This window comes from Lolium perenne, chromosome 7, assembly GCF_019359855.2.
Source record: "Lolium perenne isolate Kyuss_39 chromosome 7, Kyuss_2.0, whole genome shotgun sequence".
NCBI lineage: Eukaryota > Viridiplantae > Streptophyta > Magnoliopsida > Poales > Poaceae > Lolium > Lolium perenne.
Window position 1 is genome coordinate 209,991,311 of NC_067250.2, and position 27,276 is coordinate 210,018,586.

A 27,276-nucleotide genomic window follows, 5' to 3' on the forward strand; every position below is an offset into this window, starting at 1 on the left:
ATTATTCATGACAAATGAAAAGAAAGAAAAAACATTGTGATCCGATGCAAGTGTGACTATGCAATTTCCCATATATCTCGAATATTTGACTGTGGCATGATACTCATGGTAATTGCATCAGGTATTATCTATGTGCAGATAACAGGTGAAAATAAAACCGCTGCATTCATGTGTACGTTCTGTAGGTATTTAGTGTTTTCAACAGTGGTGTATTAGTACTATCTTTACAATAAATTAGACCATAGGTTTGGATGGAGTACTAAATTGTTCTTTGTGTACAGTATATTGGATTCATTTTACATTCTCTTACCAGTGCTAAACTGAAGTTATAACTCTTCGTTGGTGTGTGCAGTTGGAGTAAACATTAGTGGTTTTCAACAAAGGGTAATAGCCAGAAGCAACACTTGGTATTCTACAGGAGAATTAAATGCGGGCCGACCCTTATGTTCATCTAGGTCACTTTAGGTCATCTCAAAGAAGGTTTAAAAGCCTAAGGTGACTACCAGACATGAGAACCTTTTAATGATACTCCCTCCGTCCACAAATAAGTGTATCTGCGGGTTTTTCAAGACACATTATCAAGTGTAGTAATAATTGCATTGGGATATGCAAATCAACATCTCTCTCCTCTTTAATTGTTTTCCTCCAATGAGCTAAGTGCATGTAGAGAATGAAAATAATATGTGCTACGTATTATTGGGTTTGATTTCCGTGCGATGAGAGAGAATGAGTTTTTGCTATTTTAAAGTGCATTGAAAAAATAGATGTACACTCTTTCATGGATAAAGTTTAAGGCTAGATGTCCACTTATTTGAGGACGAAGGGAGTACCTCTTACGTACTTCTAATTGTATTTATCCGACATCCAAAAAATGTTAGCATCAAAAAAATTCATTTAGTTTATCTTCACTTCCTTCTTTTTAGTGTGCATATTTCTTTCGGATATATATAATATAACAAAATATCCCGCTGCAACGTGTGGGGTATCTTCTACCAGAAACGAGCAGCTCGCTTTTTTCCTTTCTGCTTTGCTTACGAACTCGGCAAAGCAAAAACTCTGTCAAATATGCAATCTCAGACGATTGATCGACCGATGGTCGCTGCCAATGCATCGACACGGAGCGGGCCTCTCGTGATTCATGTAGATTCAAGTTTTTATGGGAGCCGGCTCGCGATCATCTGGGGCGCTTTGGTAGCCCGCATGAAAATTGGTACACTGCATGGGCTAAGAAAGATTCTTTTTTCGTGAAATTTCCTGCACAGCATGGGCCTTAAAGCAGTTAAAAAGGGCCTCGGGTCAGACTCCACAGTTACGCCGAATCGGCAGTTTCTCTGTTGCAAACGAAAACGCGTGAAAATTTCTTGGTTTTCAGTGCCAGGTTGTTGGGCTCTCACATGGCAGCCTCACATGCATGCAGGACATAGACACAACCAAACACCCAGAATTTCTTTCCAGCCTAGAAATTTTAGCCCAAGATACCAAACCAAGTAAAAACTACATCTTTTGCACCGTTTCCAACGGGCCAAACTCCACTAGACCAAGAACCTGCGTTGTTTCGTTGTTTCGGGGGCTGACTGAAACGCGCCCTTGATCGATCTGAGCAGCTTCGTACGAGGCTGCGGAAGACTTGCGTCGAATGGACGCACTGCTCGATCTCTGCTACCAACGTAGCGCAGGCACAGTTGCGAGCTGCTGACCCTGTTCACGCATGTTTCCTGCTTGTGGTCGTGGCAGCAGGAAATATACATAGTTTCACGCCCACCGCGTTCAAATCCACCGACCGACCGATCCCTCCATGGATAATCGGCTGGTGTCTTCAATGTTGTGTGCATCATGTACGTGCTGCGTCGCACGGCACAATTGATCTAGCCAGCGGATTCGACGGGCACTAGTAGAGAACGGGTCTATTGTCGCGGGTTGTTAAAGGTTTTTATCTCGGTTGGCCAACAGAGACAACGGAGGTGGGACAAAAACCCCAACCTTTCCCGATCCGCTTACCAGCTGGGACATATAGTACACCACGTGGCTGCGATGCAGGGATTTGGACTGGAGGACCTTTTGTCCCGCCTCGTAAGCACACCGGGACAAAAGATTTTTTTATTTTTTTATTTATCTTTTTTCATTTTCATTTTGTTTGACTTGTTACTCTCTCACTTGGACCATTGTTAACACTAATTACACTTAATCTATACTCAAATTTTAGACTTGGTCACTTACCGGTCGGTCACCCATCCTCACACTACTTCACCCTCAGCACGCTTAACTCCTCGGTTCTTTTCTGCTGTGCTTCCGTGAATCTGGTTGTACCTTATTGTAAATACTACCATAAGATAATAATATAGCATTCCAATGTGAGGAATTTGAATATCTTTAAATCTTTAAACCACAAGTGGACAAATAATATATGCATAACTATTAGAAAAGTGTGAGAAATTTGAATATGGAATAATTTTATTTTTATTCATTTATTAATATTATTATCAAATAATATATGCATTATTCATATAATATGGAAAAATTATTAATATCTTTAAATCTTTAAACTGCAAGTGGACAAATAATATATGCATAACTATTAGAAAAGTGTGAGGAATTTGAATATGGAATAATTTTATTTTTATTCATTTATTAGTATTATTATCAAATAATATATGCATTATTCATATAATATGGCCAACTTATTAATATATTTAAATCTTTAAACCAAAAGTGGATAAATAATATATGCATAACTATTAGAAAAGTGTGAGGAATTTAAACGGCAAGGTTTTATTCATGAATATGGGAGAAAGTTGAAGCCATCGAGTCAGCGCTGCCAATTATGTGTTTCTAAGGTTTGAGAGCATATGGTTTCTTGCAGGGATGTGACCGGGTTCGTGTGAGCCAGTCATGATGATTTAGGTTAATAATTTACCGATGTTCCGTAAGAATTTCACGGCCCTAATTCCATGATCTAAGGAAGTCTGAATAATATCTGGATACAAGTAGGGGTGAAAACGGATCGGGTCTAAGGAATTGCTGAAATCTGCTCTCATTTTTCATTTTTTCTGTAGCTCCGATTGAGCCTGAATAATATCTGGGATACAACTTTTCATTACCTACGCACCCATAAAATATGAGATCATTCTGAAGTGTTTAGGTAGGGTAAAAATAGTAACGTACGTGAGGAATTGAAATGACAAATAATATGTCCATTATTCATATAATATGACATAGTTAATATCTTTGAATCTGTAAATCGCATTTGGACAAATAATATGTCCATTATTATTAGAAAACTGTGAGGAATTTAAATAAAAATATAATATAAAGATTTAATATATTGATCGCGACGATTCATATGTTCATACATAGAAGGCGCACACGACACCACACACCACACCACCATGCATCTACTCATAAATATTAAGTCCGAGGAGATCCAACTGACTATTGTAGCCAAGTGTCTGGAAATGCCTCCTACCCAGCTCGAAGCCGAGGCGAGCATCGAGAGCGGCATACTGCAGTTGCTTATGGCTGAAGGGAAAATCGCCCCATCCAAAAATAAGTGCCTCTTCTTCTGCTAATTCCTTGGCGGTCTTCGGCGGCTTGTTCTTCTTATTAAACTTCTTCTTCTGCTCGAGACCCGTCCTAATATAATGATTTGACAAATCATACAAACATGGAGACTGCTTATTTGGGACGGGGTTCCGAAGGATCTGCTGGAGGCTGATCGCAGACGAAATACCATTAATTTCGTAGGTATGCAACATATTCACATTATTGTGGATTACCGCGCCACAGAATCTGATGTTCTTGTCCGCGAGGAAATCGATGAGAAGTTGTGGCACTTCATCAGCATGAACAATATGGAAGACCAAAGTCTGTTGCGCGACGAAGAGTTGAAGGACGGCGGCGCGTTGATTAGCTCTACCCTTGCGAGGATCGGTGAACTCGCAGTCCAAACCCACGACCTTCAAACACATAATTTTTTTGCCATTGGGACTTTAGATGCTTTACGATAGCTCTAAATTTTAACCAGCTTCTAAGAAAATACTTCTTTGCTACATCTTTGATAACAAAAGCCATGAAAAAGCTAACCTTGATTTTCGCGGCGTCAAGGAAATCCCTCTTGACGACGCGGATCCACCTCTCCACCCTCTTCGCACGGAGGGTGTACGTGACCTTGAAATTCATCTTCTCGATGACATCGTAGTAGACTTCAAATCGAGGGAAGTCGAGGGCGCGCGCGAGCTTGACCATTTCTGGATCCATGAGACACTCGAGAGAGGGCCGGCCGGGGCGCGGGAGAGAGAGGTCGGCGTCAGGCTCTTTTTGGGGAGAGAGATGTGGCTAATTATGCAGTTTCGGTGGCTATGGAGATGTGAGGAAGACAAGGCATGTATATAGGGGAGAGGGAGATGAAAAGGCCAGCCAATGGCACCGGCGGCGATGCAACTTCCGGCGGCGACGATCATTCTTCTCTGTTTTCCGTGTGCAGTAATGGTGAGACGAATCGGTTCCCACGCGGGAACGAATAGTTGGACTTTATGTCCCGGCTCGTGTCTCCAGCCGGGACAAAAGGGCTGCCAGCAGGCCGTAAAAGGCCTCAGACCCTTTTGTCCCGCTTAGAGACAGCAGCCGGGACAAAAGGCCTTAAAGAACCGCGACAAAAGACCTTGTAGCTCTCGGTGATTTTGGGGCGACGTGGTCGGCCTATTTGTTCCGGCTCCAGACTGGTAGAACAAAAGGCCTGATCGAAAGCCCAATTTTTTACTAGTGGAGACGAACAGATCAACCTAGTGGATTTCACTGGATCGAATGTTGCAAGTGTTAAGTAGTACGTACACATCTAACTAAAAGCCGTGTTTGAATTTCTGACCAAGAACACCATACTCGTACAGTACCTCTGATCAAGTAATACAACATAGACAATTCCATTTATTCACATTCCACGGATTTGATCAAGAGCTCCATACACACCATTTCATCCATCCCCACTCATGGACCTAGCACGAGCCCCATCCTCCCCATCCCCAACTCCGCACCAAACCACAACTCTTACTCCATCCATTAAGAAAACAAAGATAAATCATTGATCCATCCATGAAGAACAAGTGAGAGAGGGGGAGAGGGGAAAGGAGGGTTCTTAGGGCATCTTCAGCGGGCCGAACCAAAACGGCCACCCAAACGATCCGTTTCTATCCGTTAGGGTCTACTCGCGGACAGAATTTGGGAGGCGGTCCAGCCGGCCAGACCAGTGCATCCAGCGCGCACCCATTGTGTCCGGCCCTTTAAAATACAAATAGCCCTCGTACTCATCGTCGGTAGGCGGGCGCGACGACCCAACTTCTCCATCTTTCTTCCCGCGACCAGAGGCGGCTCGCTGGATCATCGCGAACCGCCGCCTCATGGTGAACTCCACGTTCATGGCAATTCGCTCCTCTTCACGGCGGGCTTGCTCGACGAGGGTACGAGCGTTTAGCTCAAGGCTCCTTTGTCACTCAGCCACCATGAGGAGCCGCCCAGCCTCCTCGGTAGGCAACCGCTCGCGGGAGGCCGCCATGGCGCGTTGGAGGAGTTGTTGGTCAGCTTTCTCTAGGATGCGGGCGACGTTTCTCTAGTCGTGCGCCAGCCGGTAAGACTCCAGTATCGCCGCCTGCTGCGGATCAGCCATGGGATGTTGCTCCTCCTCCACTGCTTCGCACTCCATGCTCACCTCGTACTTAGCGTCTAGGAGGATGGACTCCGCTATGTCTTCTTCGCTGATGCCTGCGTTGAAGATGTGTGACGGGATCCAGCTGCGCTCCGGCTCCGTAGGCGAAGGTGCAGGCGCCGTGCGCCCGTTCCGCCACAACATAGAGTAGGTGGTGGCCTTGCGGCGAGGCATGTTGGCTACATGATGATGATCCTTGGTGGTTATGAGCATGGCGGAGGCTGCACCTTAAATAGGCTGGGGCATTGGATGCCAGCGTGGGGCTCAAGCCGTCGACATTGATGGAGGAAACAACGCAAGCGAAGATGACAGTGATGGCCATGGCTCCAGTCGCATGTCAGCCTTCTGTCGTCGGGTCGCGTCCAACTTTGTCGTCGGTCAGCCTTCTTCCTTCGGATCGCTTCCAAGAGGGCCCGCGGCACGTGTTGGATAATTAGGCACAATTTTCATGATTAATTCCAGAATATTAAACTTGGCGACAACCACTACTAATATGTGAAACTCGAACATACTAGATGTATTAATCAACATGAATAGTAGCAGCGCAAACAGTAAAACATCCATCGCTAAACAAATCGAGATATGTCGCACGTACCGATCTAGTGGAGGTGGCGGTGTAAGTGTAGCAGATGAAAGCAGCAGTAACGTTGTTGATGACAACGTTGTTGACGAAGGGTCGAAGTAGACGACGTTGAAGACGACAGTAGGCAGCACCGCCCGATTCGGACGGAAGACGACCCGTGGTGAAGAGCTTGAGTAGTCGCGCAGAGCGCTTCCCAAAAACCTAATTCGCCCTCTCCCGTACAGGATCGCAAAGGCGAGCGGTTCCGAAGACCTGATCTCCCGTTCGCCGGTGCACGCCGGCGGGCGGGATGGAGTAGGCTACGATGGCGGTGCAAGCAGAGAGAGGTGGAAACCCTAACTCGTGTATTGGATATGTTTCTGCGGTAGCCGGGCAGGAGATTATATAGGCTCAGGAAACCCTAGGAAATGTGGGCCACGCCCACGTCGGCTCGAGGCTCAATCCACTCACCACGATCGTGACATGATGTGACGTGACGTGAAGTGTCATGTCGAGTCGAAGCGAGCGAGGAGGAGGAGCGTGTGTGTACCACTCCTATTCTCACTCACTTACTATTGGTGGAACAACCCACCTTATAAAGTGGTCTAACTTCCTGTCAACTTTCCATGTGGGACTAAACTTCCCACCTCTTGCCACTACCTAGTGAGCTGCTACTAACTTGGGCTCAAACTCACAAGGTTGCCGATATGTGGGCTTTGAAGTTTATAGGGAAATCTGAAATCTAATATGGGCCATTAAATATGCGCCCAATATTTCAACAGCACACATGGCTGGATACACGCGTTGTTCGCGTAACGCTCGCGCCGATGCCTCGATTTCCCAAATTTGGTGGCCAGAAGGGTTGCGGCGGACGAGTCGCTACGTTTGGGTCATCCCGCTGAAGCGCGCGTGGCTGATCCCTCTGTCCGCACGAACCGAATCAGACAAGCTAAAACCCGATGGATCAGCCGGCTAGAGATGGCTTACGAGAAGGGTAGTGTAGTAATCTGGTCATGGCTAGGGCTCGTAGGGAGGCGCTGTGGATATGCCATGCAATGTGGGTGATATGGTATACTAGGAGAAGTTGTTTCCAGCATAACGAATGTGACCATATGCACATATTTGTCGATATAACCATCTTTGAATTTAAACATAAATGTAATTGCAGTGATAGATATAATCAATAATATAGTAGAGAGTAAATATAGCATAACAACATTTAGTACTAGAGGAGAAAAACAACCAACAATGTTGGAGATGCGGAAAAATTCCAGCATATTAAACGTACAGCCTGATGTGTATGATGGTGTTTGGTGCAATTCTTTTTCTTCACTGAAATTTCGTAGCACATACTGATTAGGCTGCTCTTCTACCGTGTCATGTTGGATGTTCGTAAGAACTTTTTTAGATATTGTTTGAAGATGTAGCATTACTGAAAAACAACAATACAATTATCTGCGCTCAGTGATGTTTTAAATGCTTGATTCTTAATAAAATTATTCTCTTGCTTGACAAGGAGTGCCAGGTGCGGACCTTTATACTAAACACTTTTAATTTTTTCAATCCTATTACCACTTAATTAGTTTTATAATTCACATGGTACAATCATTGTCTAACACTACTATATTTTTTGTGTCTAATAAAATCAAGCACATAGTTGCTTAGCGGGTAAATTTTATCATTCGAGTGCTCATATGCCTATCATTATAAATACACCCATGCTAAATCAGAACTCTATTAGTTGCGGACCGTGCATGTTCGTTTTGTCCTGTTTGACACATTTTGCTAAGCTAAATTTGGTCTAAAGTAACATAAATGACAGAATAACATCCAACCACGGGATAATTTCTGCAAAGTCTAGCATATATGTCTCATAATATAGGTTTATTTACAAGATATGCCAACGTTCTTTAAATTAATATATGAAACTAGTAGGTACGCGAGGTGTCAACAAGTGTGTTTTCTCGAATCCCCTGTCCCACAAGTTGGTATTGCCTGATATTTAGTGGTTAGATATTTCCTTCATGTAACGATGATGATGAGATTCACTAGGGATGAGGTTGATGCTTTTTTATTTCACATGAGCTTAAACCGGGCCGATTTCAGAGTTTTCTCAAACGGGCCAAAGTAAAAGTGGTTCTCAACACGAATAATAGCAGAACCAGCCCACCCCACGTGGTTGGAAAGGAAAACAGCTTGCAGTTGCAGATGCAACGTAAGCACGGTGGCCCACGAGTCGGCCAGCTGAGTGGGCTGTAGGCGTTTGCCCCCGATTCCGGAAACGAGCAGCTCACCTTTGTGTTTATGCTTTGCTTATGTCGCGTTTGGTAGCTTGGCCGTCTCTTGGCTCGCATCCGCCCAGCAAATTTTGGGTTGTTTAGTTTCCAGAACGTATTCGCGTTCTTGCATAGCACGGGTTTTAAAGCACCTCTGGGATGGTCCCGGAGGAACGTCTGGTTTGACAGTTTCTCCAGGGCGAGGTCCTAGCGAGACGAAAATCGACAACGCCCCGTTCGCGCGGGAGCTCCGCCTCGGCATGGCGGGAGAAGCCGAAATCCAAGTGGTGTTGCGCGGCAAAGGTAGGGGTAACATCTCTCTTCGGTTACCATCTCAATTAGGCCCCTCCCATATTTTGCATTCCCCCAATTTCCTTACCGGCGGCGGTGGCGACCCAGATCTGGCTGCGCGCATCTACCATCGGTCTCCGGCGCCGGACCAGGGTCCTCTTCTCCAGCCGTGGCGGAGCCTGCGCACATCTGCGGCGGTTTTCGGCCGTGTCCATCGTCCGCCATGACGGAGGTGTTATCACCAGATTTTAACCAAGTCAGAGGTGGACCGTAATTGAGATGGGCTTAGAGAATATGCATGGAAAATATTCCTGAACCGGCCTTGTATAAGAGTTTGGGCTAGATTGCCCGTGTATCTGTAAATTATACTCCCTCCGTTCCTTTCTATAGTGCCTATAGATTTTTAGCATTTGTTTCAGAATATAAGGTTGTAGCTTAGCTTTTTTTCAATTATCCTCTCCTCGTTCACCTCCCAAATCATTCAGCTTCCAAATTTATTATGATAAGTTAGAAAGATATGGATTTCCCAAATTTTATGTTGATCTCAAATTGTTTAGCTAGGGGTCTTGTTTAAAAAATACTTTTGCGCTAATTTCCGTGCCAAAAAACTATAGGCACTATAGAATGGAACAGAGAGAGTAGTAGGTTACGTGTCGGTTATAATTAAGAAGTAGAGTTCAGCTCGTACACGGTTGGGTTTATTCCCAAGATAGAAAGTCTACGGACTATAAATATGTATCTAGGGTTATTGAGAAGGAGGACGATCACGTTCACAACAAACCAATCTAGGCGCATCGCCACCCCTTGTTTCGAGGGTTTCTTCCGTGTAAGCGCTATGCTGCCTAGATCGCATCTCGCGATCTAGGCAGTATCTTGTTTATTCGTTGTTTATGTGTTGCTCGTACTGAAGCCTTTTTGATGGCGAGCAACACCGTTATCATAGATACTTTAGGGTTAGCATCGGTACTTTCTTGATGTATTCGCTTAGTGATGCTATCCCTAGATATCTAGCTGTCCTTACACCTATCTTAGGTGTAAGGGCAGCACCTTGCTTAGTCTTTATTTAGTAGATTCGATCTGTTACGGTTGTTCCTTGTTCTTCAAGGATTAGTTTGATATCCATATGGTTAGGCCTTGCAAACGGGTTGGATGATCCAGTAGTGCTTAAGGTACGGTTTGCTGGTCCTAGAAGGGATGTTCCGAGGATCAACTCCATGTTAGTTTTTAGGCCTTTTCTAGGGTTGGTTTTCTATCATCTTTCGTATCTGCCAGGCTCAACTTGAAGGAGATATGCCCTAGAGGCAATAATAAAGTGGTTATTATTATATATCTTTATGTTTATGATAAATGTTTACATATCATGCTATAATTGTATTAACCGAAACATTAGTACATGTGTGATATGTAGACAACAAAGAGTCCCTAGTATGCCTCTTAACTAGCTTGTTAATTAATGGATGATTAGTTTCATAATCATGAACATTGGATGTTATTAATAACAAGGTTATGTCATTGTATGAATGATGTAATGGACACACCCAATTAAGCGTAGCATAAGATCTCGTCATTAAGTTATTTGCTATAAACTTTCGATACATAGTTACCTAGTCCTTATGACCATGAGATCATGTAAATCACTTATACCGGAAAGGTACTTTGATTACACCAAACGCCACTGCGTAAATGGGTGGTTATAAAGGTGGGATTAAGTATCCGGAAAGTATGAGTTGAGGCATATGGATCAACAGTGGGATTTGTCCATCCCGATGACGGATAGATATACTCTGGGCCCTCTCGGTGGAATGTCGTCTAATGTCTTGCAAGCATATGAATAAGTTCATAAGAGACCACATACCACGGCATTTAGTAAAGAGTACTTGTCAGGAGACGAGGTTGAACAAGGTATAGAGTGATACCGATGATCAAACCTCGGACAAGTAAAATATCGCGTGACAAAGGGAATTGGTATCGTATGTGAATGGTTCATTCGATCACTAAAGTCATCGTTGAATATGTGGGAGCCATTATGGATCTCCAGATCCCGCTATTGGTTATTGGTCGGAGTGAGTACTCAACCATGTCCGCATAGTTCGCGAACCGTAGGGTGACACACTTAAAGTTGGATGTTGAAATGGTAGAACTTGAATATGGAATTGAGTTCGAATATTTGTTCGGAGTCCCGGATGAGATCCAGGACATCACGAGGAGTCCCGGAATGGTCCGGAGAATAAGATTCATATATAGGAAGTCATTTTATGTGAATTAAAATGATCCGGAAGGTTCTATGGAAGGTTCTAGAAGATTCTAGAAAAGTCCGGAAGAAACCACCAAGGAAGGCGGAGTCCCGGTGGGACTCCACCTCCCATGGCCGGCCAACCCTAAGGGGGAGGAGTCCCAAGTGGACTCCCCAAGGGTGTTCTCCACCGCCATCGACACCACGCCGTCGTGCTGTCGGATTCAAGAGGAGTTACTACTTCCGCTGCCCGCTGGAACGGGAGGTGGACGTCGTCTTCATCAACAACCGAACGTGTGACCGAGTACGGAGGTGCTGCCCGTTCGTGGCGCCGGTGATCAAGATCTTCTACGCGCTTTTGCAAGCGGCAAGTGAACATCTACCGCAGCAACAAGAGCCTCATCTTGTAGGCTTTGGAATCTCTTCAAGGGTGAGACTCGATAATCCCCTCGTTGCTACCGTCTTCTAGATTGCATCTTGGCTTGGATTGCGTGTTCGCGGTAGGAAAATTTTTGTTTTCTATGCAACGTTATCCTACAGTGGTATCAGTGCCGTGTCTATGCATAGATGGTTGCACGAGTAGAACACAATGGTTTTGTGGGCGTTGATGCTCTTGTTATCTTTAGTTTGAGTACTTTGCATCTTTGTGGCATAGTGGGATGAAGCGGCTCGGACTAACTTTACATGACCGCGTTCATGAGACTTGTTCCTCGTTCGACATGCAACTTGTATTGCATAAGAGGCTTTGCGGGTGTCTGTCTCTCCTACTATAGTGAAGATTCAATTTACTCTTCTATTGACAACATTAGTATCAACGTTGTGCTTCATGTTCGTAGGTAGATTAGATCTCTCTCGAAAACCCTAAACCACGTAAAATATGCAAACCAAATTAGAGACGTCTAACTTGTTTTTGCAGGGTTTGGTGATGTGATATGGCCATAATGTGATGATGAATATGTATGAGATGATCATTATTGTATTGTGGCAACCGGCAGGAGCCTTATGGTTGTCTTTAAATTTCATGTTGAGTAGTATTTCAAAGTAGTTGTAATAGTTGCTACATGGAGGACGATCATGAAGACGGCGCCATTGACCTTGACGCTACGCCGACGATGATGGAGATCATGCCCGAAGATGATGGAGATCATGTCCGTGCTTTGGAGATGAAGATCAAAAGCGCAAAGACAAAAGGGCCATATCATATGTGATGTTAATCCTTTTATGCATCTTGTTTTGCTTAGATCGCGACGGTAGCATTATAATATGATCCCTCACTAAAATCTCAAGATAATAAAGTGTTCATCCTTAGTAGCACCGTTGCCAAGACTTGTCGTTTCGAAGCATCTCGTGATGATCGGGTGTGATAGAATCAACAAGTGCATACAACGGGTGCAAGACAGTTTTGCACATGCGGATACTAAGGTGGCCTTGACGAGCCTAGCATGTACAGACATGGTCTCGGAACACGTGATACCGAAAGGTAGAGCATGAATCATATGGTTGATATGATGAACACTTTGAGTGTTCGCCATTGAAATCACACCTTGTCTCGTGATGATCGGACTTAGGTGCGGTGGATTTGGTTCGTGTGATCACTAAGACAATGCGAGGGATATTGTTTTGAGTGGGAGTTCACCTAGATTTTTAATTATGTTGAATTAAAATTTGAACTCAATTTGTCATAAACTTAGTCTAAACTTTTGCAAATATATGTTGTAGAGATGGCGTCCCCAATCAATTTTAACCAGTTCCTAGAGAAAGAAAAACTTAAGAGCAACAGTAGCAACTTCACCGACTGGTTCCGTCATGTGAGGATCTTCCTCTCTGGCGGAAATCTGCAATATGTGCTTGATGCACCGCTAGGTGACCCTCCTGCAGAAACTGAAACCGATGAAGTAAAAGCTGTTTACGAGACTCGGAAAACTCGGTACTCTCAAGTTCAGTGTGCCATCCTGTGCAGTCTGGAATCCGATCTTCAAAACCGTTTTGAGCACCACGATCCTCATGAGTTGATGAAAGAGCTGAAAGCTATTTTTGAGACTCATGCGGCCGTGGAGTGCTATGAAGCATCGAAACATTTCTTCAGCTGTATGATGGAAGAAGGCAGCTCCGTTAGTGAGCACATGCTCGCCATGACCGGGCATGCGAAGGAACTCAGTGACTTGGGAATAGTGATTCCTAATAGACTGGGGATTAATCGTGTCCTTCAATCACTGCCACCAAGTTACAAGAACTTTGTGATGAACTACAATATGCAGAACATGAACAAGGAGTTACCTGAACTCTTTGGCATGCTAAAAGCTGCTGAGATTGAGATCAAGAAAGAGCACCAAGTGTTGATGGTCAACAAGACCACCAGTTTCAAGAAACAGGGCAAGTCTAAGGGGAAATTCAAGAAGGGTGGCAAGAAAGCTACCACGCCTCCTATGAAACCTAAGAACGGCCCTAAGCCTGATGCTGAGTGCTATTACTGCAAGGAGAAGGGACACTAGAAGCGTAATTGCTCCAAGTATCGGGCTGATCTGAAGAGCGGCCTTGTCAAGAAGAAGAAAGAAGGTATATATGATATACATGTTATAGATGTTTATCTCACTGGTTCTCGTTCTAGTACCTGGGTATTTGATACTGGTTCGGTTGCTCATATATGTAACTCAAAACAGGAACTAAAGAATAAACGAAGACTACTGAAAGATGAAGTGACGATGCGCGTTGGAAACGGATCCAAAGTCGATGTGATCGCTGTCGGCACACTTCCTCTACATCTACCTTCGGGATTAGTTTTAAGCCTAAATAATTGTTATTTTGTACCCGCGTTGAGCATGAACATTATATCTGGATCTTGTTTAATGCAAGACGGTTATTCATTCAAGTCTGAGAATAATGGTTGTTCTATTTTTATGAATAATATCTTTTATGGTCGAGCACCGTAAAAGAATGGCTTATTTCGTTAGATCTCGATAGTAGTGATACGCATATACATAACATTGATGCTAAGCGAATTAAATTGAATGATAATTCTACTTATATGTGGCACTGCTGCCTTGGTCATATTGGAGTGAAACGCATGAAGAAACTCCATACTGATGGATTACTTGAATCACTTGACTTTGAGTCACTTGATAGATGCGAAGCATGTCTAATGGGAAAATGACTAAGACTCCATTTTCTCAGTATGATGGAGCGAGCCATCGACTTATTGGAAATCATACATACCGATGTGTGCGGACCAATGAATGTAGCCTCGCGCGGTGGTTATCGTTATGTTCTAACCTTCACAGATGATCTGAGTAGATATGGGTATATCTATTTCATGAAACATAAATCCGAAACTTTCGAGAAGTTTAAGGAATTCCAAAGTGAAGTAGAAAATCAACGTAACAAGAAGATTAAATTTCTACGATCTGATCGTGGAGGTGAATATCTGAGTTATGAGTTTGGCATGCATTTAAAGAAATGCGGAATACTTTCACAATTGACACCGCCGGGAACACCACAACGAAACGGTGTGTCCGAACGTCGTAATCGAACTCTCTTAGATATGGTTCGTTCTATGATGTCTCTTACTGATTTGCCGTTATCATTTTGGAGTTATGCATTAGAGACAGCCGCATTCACTTTAAATAGAGCACCATCAAAATCCGTAGAAACGACACCGTATGAATTATGGTTTAATAAGAAACCTAAGCTGTCGTTCCTTAAAGTTTGGGGTTGCGAAGCCTATGTAAAGAAGTTACAACCGGACAAGCTAGAATCCAAAGCGGAGAAATGCGTCTTCATAGGATATCCTAAGGAAACTATAGGGTACACTTTCTATCACAAATCCGAAGGCAAAATCTTTGTTGCTAAGAACGGAACCTTTCTTGAGAAAGAATTTCTCACTAAAGAAGTGACTGGAAGAAAAGTAGAACTCGATGAGATTGATGAATCTATACTCGTTGATCAGAGTAGCGCAGTACCGGAAGTTGTACCTGTACCGCCTACACCGGCAACAGAGGAAGCTAATGATAATGATCATGAAACTTCGAACGAGGAAACTACTGAACCTCGCAGATCGACAAGGGAACGTGCCACTCCTGATTGGTATGATCCTTGTCTAAATGTCATGATTGTGGATAACAATGATGAGGACCCTGCGATGTATGAAGAAGCGATGATGAGCCCAGATTCCAACAAATGGCAAGAAGCCATGAAATCCGAAATGGGATCCATGTATGATAACAAAGTATGGACTTTGGTAGACTTACCTGATAGCCGAAAGGCTGTCGAGAATAAATGGATCTTCAAGAGAAAAACAGATACTGATGGTAATATTACTGTCTATAAAGCTCGACTTGTCGCAAAGGGTTTCCGACAAATTCAAGGAGTTGACTACGATGAGACTTTCTCACCTATAGCGAAGCTAAAATCTGTGAGGATTTTGTTAGCAATAGCTGCATTTTTCGATTATGAGATTTGGCAGATGGATGTCAAAACGGTGTTCCTTAATGGAGACATTGAGGAAGAGTTGTATATGGTACAACCCAAAGGTTTTGTCGATCCTAAAAATGCTGACAAAGTATGCAAACTTCAGCGTTCAATCTATGGACTGAAGCAAGCATCAAGAAGTTGGAACCGACGCTTTGATAAGGTGATCAAAGACTTCGGGTTTATACAGTGTAATGGAGAGGCCTGTATTTACAAGAAAGTGAGTGGGAGCTCTGTAGCATTCCTGATATTATATGTAGATGACATATTATTGATCGGGAATGATATAGAACTATTAAGCAGTGTAAAAGGTTATTTGAATAATAGTTTTTCAATGAAATACCTTTGTGAAGCATCGTATATATTAGGCATCAAGATTTATAGAGATAGATCAAGACGCCTAATAGGGCTATCACAGAGTACATATCTGGACAAGATTCTAAAGAAGTTTAGAATGGACGAAAGTAAGAAAGGGTTCTTACCTATGTTACCAGGCAAGGTCTTGAGTAAGACTCAAGGACCGGCTACGGCAGAAGAAAGAGAAAGGATGAGTAATATCCCCTATGCCTCGGCAGTAGGATCTATCATGTATGCCATGCTATGTACTAGACCGGATATAGCACATGCTGTTAGTTTGACTAGCAGATATGAAAGTGATCCAGGAATGGAACACTGGACAGCGGTCAAGAATATCCTGAAGTACTTGAAAAGAACTAAGGATATGTTTCTTTGTTATGGAGGTGACCAAGAGCTCGTTGTAACAAGTTACACCGATGCAAGTTGGAACACTGATCTTGATGACTCTAAGTCACAGTCTGGGTACGTGTTTATATTGAATGGTGCTGCAGTAAGCTGGTCAAGCTCGAAGCAGTGCACGGTGGCGAAGTCTTCAACAGAATCGGAGTACATAGCGGCTTCAGAGGCTTCATCAGAAGCAGTATGGATGAAGAGGTTCATTGTAGAGCTCGGTGTGGTTTCTAGTGCATTGGACCTATTAATCATTTACTGTGATAACATGGGTGCCATCGCCAATGCACAAGAGCCAAGGTCACACAAGAGGCTGAAGCATATCAAGCTGTGTTACCACTCGATTCGCGAGTACACCGAAGATGGAGAAGTAAAGATTTGCAAAGTACACACCGATCTGAATGTAGCAGATCCGTTGACTAAAGCCCTCCCTAGGGCAAAGCATGACCAACACCAGAATGCCATGGGTGTTAGGTATATTACAATGTAATCTAGATTATTGACTCTAGTGCAAGTGGGAGACTGAAGGAGATATGCCCTAGAGGCAATAATAAAGTGGTTATTATTATATATCTTTATGTTTATGATAAATGTTTATATGTCATGCTATAATTGTATTAACCGAAACATTAGTACATGTGTGATATGTAGACAACAAAGAGTCCCTAGTATGCCTCTTAACTAGCTTGTTGATTAATGGATGTTTAGTTTCATAATCATGAACATTGGATGTTATTAATAACAAGGTTATGTCATTGTATGAATGATGTAATGGACACACCCAATTAAGCGTAGCATAAGATCTCTTCATTAAGTTATTTGCTATAAGCTTTCGATACATAGTTACCTAGTCCTTATGACCATGAGATCATGTAAATCACTTATACCGGAAAGGTACTTTGATTACACCAAACGCCACTGCGTAAATGGGTGGTTATAAAGGTGGGATATCCGGAAAGTATGAGTTGAGGCATATGGATCAACAGTGGGATTTGTCCATCCCGATGACGGATAGATATACTCTGGGCCCTCTCGGTGGAATGTCGTCTAATGTCTTGCAAGCATATGAATAAGTTCATAAGAGACCACATACCATGGTACGAGTAAAGAGTACTTGTCAGGAGACGAGGTTGAACAAGGTATAGAGTGATACCGATGATCAAACCTCGGACAAGTAAAATATCGCGTGACAAAGGGAATTGGTATCGTATGTGAATGGTTCATTCGATCACTAAAGTCATCGTTGAATATGTGGGAGTCATTATGGATCTCCAGATCCTGCTATTGGTTATTGGTCGGAGTGAGTACTCAACCATGTCCGCATAGTTCGCGAACCGTAGGGTGACACACTTAAAGTTGGATGTTGAAATGGTAGAACTTGAATATGGAATTGAGTTCGAATATTTGTTCGGAGTCCCGGATGAGATCCAGGACATCACGAGGAGTCCCGGAATGGTCCGGAGAATAAGATTCATATATAGGAAGTCATTTTATGTGAATTAAAATGATCCGGAAGGTTCTATGGAAGGTTCTAGAAAAGTCCGGAAGAAACCACCAAGGAAGGCGGAGTCCCGGTGGGACTCCACCTCCCATGGCCGGCCAACCCTAAGGGGGAGGAGTCCCAAGTGGACTCCCCAAGGGGGGCCGGCCACCCCCTCCCAAGGAAGGTGGAACTCCCACCTCTAGTGGGAGTCCTAGCTTGGGTATGTTTCATGAGTTATGGAAGGTTTTGGTTTGGGGTCTTATTCGAAGACTTGTAGACCAACTCTTGGGTGTTCCACCTATATAATGAGGGCCAAGGGGAGGGGGCCGGCCACCCCAAGACCACAGCCTGGCCGCACCCCCTAAGTGGCCGGCCACCCCCTCCCAAACCCTAGCCGCCCCCCTCTCCTCCATAGCTCCCGCACGCTTAGCGAAGCTCCGCCGGAGTTCTCCACCGCCATCGACACCACGCCGTCGTGCTGTCGGATTCAAGAGGAGCTACTACTTCCGCTGCCCGCTGGAACGGGAGGTGGACGTCGTCTTCATCAACAACCGAACGTGTGACCGAGTACGGAGGTGCTGCCCGTTCGTGGCGCCGGTGATCAAGATCTTCTACGCGCTTTTGCAAGCGGCAAGTGAACGTCTACCGCAGCAACAAGAGCCTCATCTTGTAGGCTTTGGAATCTCTTCAAGGGTGAGACTCGATAATCCCCTCGTTGCTACCGTCTTCTAGATTGCATCTTGGCTTGGATTGCGTGTTCGCGGTAGGAAATTTTTTGTTTTCTATGCAACGTTATCCTACACAACTACGTGTAGGACGTTCCGGTTATGTGGTGAAAACCCTAAATCGTCGTAGATTGTTTTAGCTTAGTATTGATCAAGTAGGACCACCATGTTATCGTAGATCTAATACGAATCATGGGTGGATCGGCTCCTTGAGCCGATTCACAGGATAACCTGAGAGCCGATCGAGGCTCGCATTTAATGTTTACGTGTATGCCATGCAGGAAACTAGTCGAGGCAATCCATCACCTTCCTGACCAGGTATAGGTCAGGTGGCACGCCCTTGCACCAGCTCGGACGTGCGTGCCGGAGCATTGCGGGCCGTCGCCCGAGGGACCAGGGCCCACCAGCAGTCCTGGGAGCCTCCCGGCTCTACGTGTTGCCCGTCGCTGCTCGCCGGTGGGTTTTGGCAGGCAACACATTCTAGCACGCCCGGTGGGACATTCTTCTACATCAACTGCATCAACATCTACACCAGAGATGGCGGAAGACCCAGTCACGTACGAAGATCTGACTGAGGAGCATAAGAAGAAGTATAATGAGCTTAAAGCTCTCTTCGAAGCCGACCTCATCGGCTCTTTCGAGAGGACCCGCACACATGGCATTAGGTGGAAAGGGTTCTCAGCTGAAGACGCTCTCGATGAAGTGGATCTGTCTACTTCTTTAGAAGAACGCACCAGAGCTCTGCGCCAGGAAATCAATTACATGGTGGTGCATTCTCTCCACCGTCATTCCGAGAGCCGGGTGAACGCTTTCGAGCGTGTTGCGCTTCACGTGGTCCAGGAAATCATGAAGCATCAGTACTCTCCTTCAGGACCTACCCTAGGGACACACCAAGGAGAAATACCGCTCCAGACCAGGCCACAGCTGCCATTCTCGCTTGCAGCTCCAGAGCCGCCGGGTTCACCGGTGTACGTCGTCTACAAGATTGGAGGCGATCCTGCTGATTACCAGTTCCTGCTTGAACCGCCTAAAGAAATCCCGCATGGATACATGTGCACGTACGTACCGGACTGCAATAATTGGGCGCGCACGAACCAGATTACAGCAGGAGCGATTTCTGGAACAGCAGGAGGGATTTCTGGAGTAGACGCCGATACACAGGCGTGGCTGGCTAAATATTCCACCGCACCGAATCAGCAAAGTTCGGCCCCTGCAGCTAACACCGTGGACCAGATCAGTGCAATCTTGAGAGACCAGTTCGGCATGGTGCCAAAGAGGAGGGCAATCGGCTATTCCAAGCCGTACCCCAACGAGTATGATTTGATTCCACTGCCGCCCAAGTATCGGCTCCCTGAGTTCTCAAAGTTCAGTGGTTCAGAAGGCTCTAGTTCAATTGAGCATGTGAGCCGATATTTGGCACAGTTGGGCATGATCTCAGCATCAGACCAGCTACGCGTAAGGTTTTTTGCGCAATCTCTCACAGGATCGGCTTTTGGGTGAAATCCCACTCCTTTTCGTCCCAATCCTCGGGAGCCTCCTTCTCGTACTGCGCCATTAGGTCGTACTCTGGTATCGGCTCGCTGGAGGAGGAGGACTGGAAGGAGTGACCCGATGAGGCAGAGGAGGAGGAGGAGGAGGAAGACATTGCTACAGAGGAAGGGGTTTTTTTGCCGATGGCTAGTACGGAGCAAGAGGATGAAGAGGCGAACTGCTCGGCGTGGTTAAATAAAGGGGATATAGTGGAGATTTAATGCTATAGCGGTTTCCGAGGAAGTGGTGCCAAAGAACTGTCAAATCGTGCAGAGAAGTTGAGAAGGCAAGGCATCATGATGAAGGATACTGTGACGGTTCTGCTCTGCCACGACGTGACCCGACAAAGAAGAAACAGAGTGGTTTTGGAATTATCATTGCCAAAACCAGGGGGCATGTGTTATCACCAGATTTTAACCAAGTCAGAGGTGGGCCGTAATTGAGATGGGCTTAGAGAATATGCATGGAAAATATTCCTGAACCGGCCTTGTATAAGAGTTTGGGCTAGATTGCCCGTGTATCTGTAAATTATAGTAGGTTACGTGTCGGTTAGAATTAAGAAGTAGAGTTCAGCTCGTACACGGTTGGGTTTATTCCCAAGATAGAAAGTCTACGGACTATAAATATGTATCTAGGGTTATTGAGAAGGAGGACGATCACGTTCACAACAAATCAATCTAGGCGCATCGCCACCCCTTGTTTCGAGGGTTTCTTCCGTGTAAGCGCTATGCTGCCTAGATCGCATCTCGCGATCTAGGCAGTATCTTGTTTATTCGTTGTTTATGTGTTGCTCGTACTGAAGCCTTTTTGATGGCGAGCAACACCGTTATCATAGATACTTTAGGGTTAGCATCGGTACTTTCTTGATGTATTCGCTTAGTGATGCTATCCCTAGATATCTAGCTGTCCTTACACCTATCTTAGGTGTAAGGGCAACACCTTGCTTAGTCTTTATTTAGTAGATTCGATCTGTTACGGTTGTTCCTTGTTCTTCAAGGATTAGTTTGATATCCATATGGTTAGGCCTTGCAAACGGGTTGGATGATCCAGTAGTGCTTAAGGTACGGTTTGCTGGTCCTAGAAGGGATGTTCCGAGGATCAACTCCATGTTGGTTTTTAGGCCTTTTCTAGGGTTGGTTTTCTGTCATCTTTCGTATCTGCCAGGCTCAACTACGTGTAGGACGTTCCGGTTATGTGGTGAAAACCCTAAATCATCGTAGATTGTTTTAGCTTAGTATTGATCAAGCAGGACCACCATGTTATCGTAGATCTAATACGAATCATGGGTGGATCGGCTCCTTGAGCCGATTCACAGGATAACCTGAGAGCCGATCGAGGCTCGCATTTAATGTTTACGTGTATGCCATGCAGGAAACTAGTCGAGGCAATCCATCACCTTCCTGACCAGGTATAGGTCAGGTGGCACGCCCTTGCACCAGCTCGGACGTGCGTGCCGGAGCATTGCGGGCCGTCGCCCGAGGGACCAGGGCCCACCAGCAGTCCTGGGAGCCTCCCGGCTCTACGTGTTGCCCGTCGCTGCTCGCCGGTGGGTTTTGGCAGGCAACACATTCTGGCACGCCCGGTGGGACATTCTTCTACATCAACTGCATCAACATCTACACCAGAGATGGCGGAAGACCCAGTCACGTACGAAGATCTGACTGAGGAGCATAAGAAGAAGTATAACGAGCTTAAAGCTCTCTTCGAAGCCGACCTCGTCGGCTCTTTTGAGAGGACCCGCACACATGGCATTAGGTGTGGAAAGGGTTCTCAGCTGAAGGCGCTCTCGATGAAGTGGATCTGTCTACTTCTTCAGAAGAACGCACCAGAGCTCTGCGCCAGGAAATCAATTACATGGTGGCGCATTCGCTCCACCGTCATTCCGAGAGCCTGGTGAACGCTTTCGAGCGTGTTGCGCTTCGCGTGGTCCAGGAGATCATGAAGCATCAGTACTCTCCTTCAGGACCTACCCTAGGGACACACCAAGGAGAAATACCGCTCCAGACCAGGCCGCAGCTGCCATTCTCGCTTGCAGCTCCAGAGCCGCCGAGTTCACCGGCGTACGTCGTCTACAAGATTGGAGGCGATCCTGCTGATTACCAGTTCCTGCTTGAACCGCCTAAAGAAATCCCGCATGGATACATGTGCACGTACGTACCGGACTGCAATAATTGGGCGCGCACGAACCAGATTACAGCAGGAGTGATTTCTGGAACAGCAGGAGGGATTTCTGGAGTAGACGCCGATAAACAGGCGTGGCTGGCTAAATATGCCACCGCACCAAATCAGCAAAGTTCGGCCCCTGCAGCTAACACCGTGGACCAGATCAGTGCAATCTTGAGAGACCAGTTCGGCATGGTGCCAAAGAGGAGGGCAATCGGCTATTCCAAGCCATACCCCAACGAGTATGATTTGATTCCACTGCCGCCCAAGTATCGGCTCCCTGAGTTCTCAAAGTTCAGTGGTTCAGAAGCTCTAGTTCAATTGAGCATGTGAGCCGATATTTGGCACAGTTGGGCATGATCTCAGCATCAGACCAGCTACGCGTAAGGTTTTTTGCGCAATCTCTCACAGGATCGGCTTTTGGGTGGTACACCTCGCTGCCACCAGATTCAATCCAGACGTGGAAGCAGATGGAAGAGCAGTTCCACATGCAATATCACTCAGAAGCTACCGACGCTGGCATTGCCGATCTAACGCAAGTACGACAGAGGCGCGGAGAGACGGTGTTGGAATACATTCAGCGCTTCAGGACCGTCAGGAACCGATGTTATTCGGTTCGTTTGAGTGAGAAGGAAGCGGTCGATCTGGCGGTATTGGGTCTCGCGTCGCCGATCAAGGACATGGCTATCCAAGCGGAATACATTTCACTGGCGCATATGGTTCAGAAACTATCATTGTATGAGCAGCGCCACCCGGAATTGTACCAGGACAAATTCAAACGCCCGGTAATCCTGGTTGAGACAGAAGAGGATGAAGACTCCACAGGAAACCAGGAGGTAGCCGTGGCTGAATGGGCTCGGGGGGCAAACCCCGTGTCCTGCAAATGGGTTAAACCGCAAGGTCCTGTAAAAGGGTTCGACTTCGACGTAAGCAAAGCTGAGCAGATTTTCGATCTATTGCTTAAGGAGAAGCAGCTGAAGCTACCCAAAGGCCATAAAATCCCTACGGCGCAAGAGCTGAACGGAAGGCCATACTGCAAGTGGCATCACTCGTTCACCCATGCCACCAGCGACTGCAAGGTGTTGCGTCAACAGATCAAAATGGCGATAGAACAAGGCCGTCTGATTTTCAGCCAGTATGCCATGAAAGTGGACACGCAACCGTTTCCTGCCGTTAACATGGTGGAATGCAATCACCTCGTGAGACGCCAGCCAGATTTCTCGTTCAGTATTAACATGGCAGGGCCTGTATACCACCCTGGCAACGACAAAGAAGAGAGCAGTCGTTCTCGTGGTAAGGAAAAGGAGGAGGCCGGTCCACGCGACCGGCCCCGATATGATGACAGACGGTACGTCACCGAGGAACAAGTGAGGAATGTGCGGTACCAACGACCACTCTCCGAGCATCTCCTTAACAAATATGAGCGTCAGTACGACCAACGCCGGCGATACGACGTGGACGACGAGAGAGATCATCGGTCCGGTGTAGACAACAGAAAATATCGTCGGCATGACAGAGACGACAAAGGATATGAACGCCGCACTAAGGGAAGGTCAAGGGAGCAAGAAGACATGGACCGACACTGGGATTGTCCTTTCTTTAAACATTGCTGGGACTCAGGAATGAGCCGATTGCCTACAATCGGCAACTGCCCAGAATGTAGACAGAAGAAGAAGGACGCAGGAGACGTGTCCGTGTTCAAACGTCTAGGGCCTCTCCCATCTTGGAACAAGCAAGCTGAGTCCTCTAGGGTAGAAGATCTCGAGGAGTTAGAAGATGAAGAAGAAGAGGAAGAAGATAGGTACCACCGGCCAAGGTGGTGCCCTGATGGACTCAGTCACTCTCAAAAGCGTAGGGTTCAGCGGCTGCGTAGCTTGGAGGAAACCGAGAGGTTATACCTGCACACGTTGAGAAAGGCGCGGCCCGATCTGGCCGCGAAAATTCAGCAAACTTTGGACGCGGAGGGTCGTCCACAGAAGAAAGAATGGCGCCCCAAACAAAAGAAAGCCGATGACGAGTCATCGGCTGGCACAAACATGGTGTTCATACTTCTGCCGGAGTTTTGTGCTCCAAGAACAGAAGAGGCACCTGTAGCACAGCTTGATTGCGGCCCACGGCCGGTTATCTTTGAGAAGCCACGAGAAAAAAGCCACAGACATCTGAAGGCCCTGTACCTGAGAGGGTACATCAACGGGCAGCCTGTCAACAAGATGCTGGTTGACACGGGAGCGGCAGTCAATATAATGCCATACTCTATGCTACGTCGGCTGGGACGCTCTAGCGCGGATCTGATCAAAACCAACGTCCCATTGAGCGACTTCAACGGCCAAGCATCAGAAGCGCAAGGCGTTCTGAGCGTGGATCTAACTGTAGGCCGAAAAACCATCCCCACGTCATTCTTCATCATCGACAGCAAAAGCACTTACGCTGTCCTGCTATGGAGGGATTGGATTCACGCCAACTGCTGCATTCCATCCACAATGCACCAATGCTTGATACAGTGGGATGGAGACGAAGTGGAGGTCGTCCATGCGGATGACTCAGCCGAAATCTCAACGGCTGGCATGAGCATTTGGGAAGCAGAAGACCAAGAGCCACTCTCTGGAGTCAGTTTGGACGGCTGTGAGCGCATCGAAGTGTCAAAAAACGGGGTGAGGCTGGTCTTATCCACCGGCCTGACAGTGTAGCAAGAGCAAAGTCTATGCACGTATGTGACAAGGCCGATCCCTGTGATCGGCCCCAAAAAATAAGAAGTAATGATCTCAACTCAAGCATGTCACGTAGATATAGTAGAGCACGAATAAGATGTAAACCTTCATTGAGCAATGCAATCAAAATGGGGGCCGATTCCAGCAATCGGCCCACATTATCATCGCCATACGTTTTGCCTGTGTTTAGCATCGATCTGGCCGGCGACGGAAAGCTAGGGTATGGGTTTACATCGGCTGATGAGCTAGAAGAGGTTGACATTGGTCCAGGGATAAGCCACGACCAACTTTTATCAGCAAAAAGTTAGATCCGCATTTGAGGAGCCTGATGATAGCTCTGTTGAAAGAATACCCAGATGGCTTTGCATGGGATTACACAGAGATTCCTGGGTTGGACATGAGCATAATTGAGCATCGGCTCCCTCTCATGAAAGGATTTCGGCCGTTCCAGCAATGAGCACGTCAGATGAAGGCCGAAATTCTTGAAGAAGTCAAGAAAGAGATCGAGAAAATGTTGGCCGTCGGGTTCATCAGGCCATGCAGATTGACGAGACAGGATGACCAGAGAGCCGATATCTTCAATTACTTGAAAGATTCGGCTCGGGGGGCACCTAAACGGATAAGGTATATGGACAATGAAATATGGGGGCCGATGCATAAAAATCGGCCAGTAAAAAACAATTTTTACATACAAATCACAGCCGATGTACAGACATCGACTTTAGGAAAATATGCAAGACAACAGGATACAAGTACAGCCGATGCACAGCCATCGACTCTAGAGGTACAAGCTCAATTGAGCAGTTATCAGTTTACATAGAAAGGCTCTATTAAAGGAATGCCTCGAGGGCATGGAGGGCGTCAGCACGAACACGATCCACCTCGGCGATCTCGGCCTCATCATCTTCCTCTTTGCCTGTCACCAGCTGTATGTTCAGGGCACGTATTTCGGCCAGTTCAGTCTTCAGTTCAGCTTTGAGGCCTTCTGCTTCCTCTTGAGAGTGGGCAATAAGAGATTCCTTATCTTGGATAAGCTGTTTGGTTACCCTGACCCTCTCTTCAAGGTCCTCTAGTTCCTTGCGCAGGGTCCCAAGTTCGGTGCTGCTGACAGAGGTGTCAGTTTTGGTGTCCAAGGCAGCCTTTTTCTCATTGAGCCGTTGACACTTGTCTGCAATATCGGCTTTCAACGGAAGTTGGGCGTGGCGTAGGTCGATTCTCTGACGAGCCAACTTCACCCTTGATCTGAAGGCTGACAGAGTCACAACTGGCCAGAGTTTCACCTGCAGTGTCACCGGGAGATGGGGCTGAATGTCTTCAAGAATGCCCTTCACTTCCTCGGGGTTTACAATCAATGTCTCAATTGAGGAGGAGAGCAAAGCCTTGAGACGCTGGAGTTGTCCATGGGTAGTGCTGGGTCCTGGCTCTTCACTTGCCCTGGAAGTAGCTGGTTCGATGGATTCAGGGTCGAACGTTAGCAAGCTTGAGAGGTCACAACCCTGACAGACAAACAAGAACAGCGTCAGTATGCAGCAAAAGAGAAGGGTAGAGCCAAGGGAAAGGAGTGTACCTCTCCTAAGACCAGAGGGACAGCCGATGTTGTGGTGATCGGCTTTTCTGTGGGCTTGGCTAAGTTGGCAACCTTGTCAGCCACGCTTTTTGAGGTTGCTAGATCCAGGGTGGCGGATGGCATCAGTACCTCCTCGATGTCCCCACTAGAGGTGTCATCAGTCTACAAAGGAAGTGGTTAGCCGATGCGAGTAGCGATGGGTTAGTATGAAATATGAGCCAGGGGGAGTAATTACATTTGAAACCTCCTGGCTTGGTGAAGAAGCTTGCAGTTCTTTGCGAGCTCTCTTGACGCATCGGCTCTTGGTGCGTAGCCCTGTTTTGATTGGAGCTTGGGAGGAAGCAGGTTCAGGAGCTGACCTTTTCTTGGAAGCCGGCGGTGGCAAGTCTGGCTGGCTCTGCGTGGTGGTTTTCCCAGATTTGCCCGAGCTCGAATTTTCTCGACTGGACTGTGTCTCCTCGCTAGAGTTTTCTTCAGTAGAGGCCTGTGAAAGAAATACAAGCATATTGCAGAAGCCTAGAAGGTTGGATGAAATTAACCAAGGCATGGATTAGCTTACTTGCAAACTTTCTTGAGCGGGAGTAGGGTTTTGGCGCTTCAAGGTCTTCCTGGCGGCTACTTTCCTTACTGCTTTTCTCGCCTTAATTGAGGCTCGGGGGGCAGCTGGCCCAGAAGATGCTTTGCTCTTAGGAGCCGATTTTGGCGAAATCGGCTGGCTCTGCATCACAACCTTCTTCAAGGGTGGTGAGCTCTTGCAGAAGAGAACCACTGGAGCTGGTGGGAGGAATTTGAAGGAGGAGTCGTCAGCTTGCGCAGGTTCTGGACCATCTTG

At 46.2% G+C, this 27,276-nt stretch overlaps 1 protein-coding gene across 1 annotated transcript; it reads right to left on the minus strand.

Moving 5' to 3' along the window:
* Nucleotides 1–3,392: 3,392 nt before the first annotated feature.
* Nucleotides 3,393–4,242, minus strand: LOC127315608 (uncharacterized). Its single transcript, XM_051346080.1, has 2 exons — nt 4,081–4,242; nt 3,393–3,953 (listed from the first exon to the last, which is right to left on the minus strand). The coding sequence occupies exons 1-2, from the start codon at nt 4,240–4,242 to the stop codon at nt 3,393–3,395; spliced, it is 723 nt and encodes a 240-aa protein (XP_051202040.1).
* Nucleotides 4,243–27,276: the final 23,034 nt, after the last annotated feature.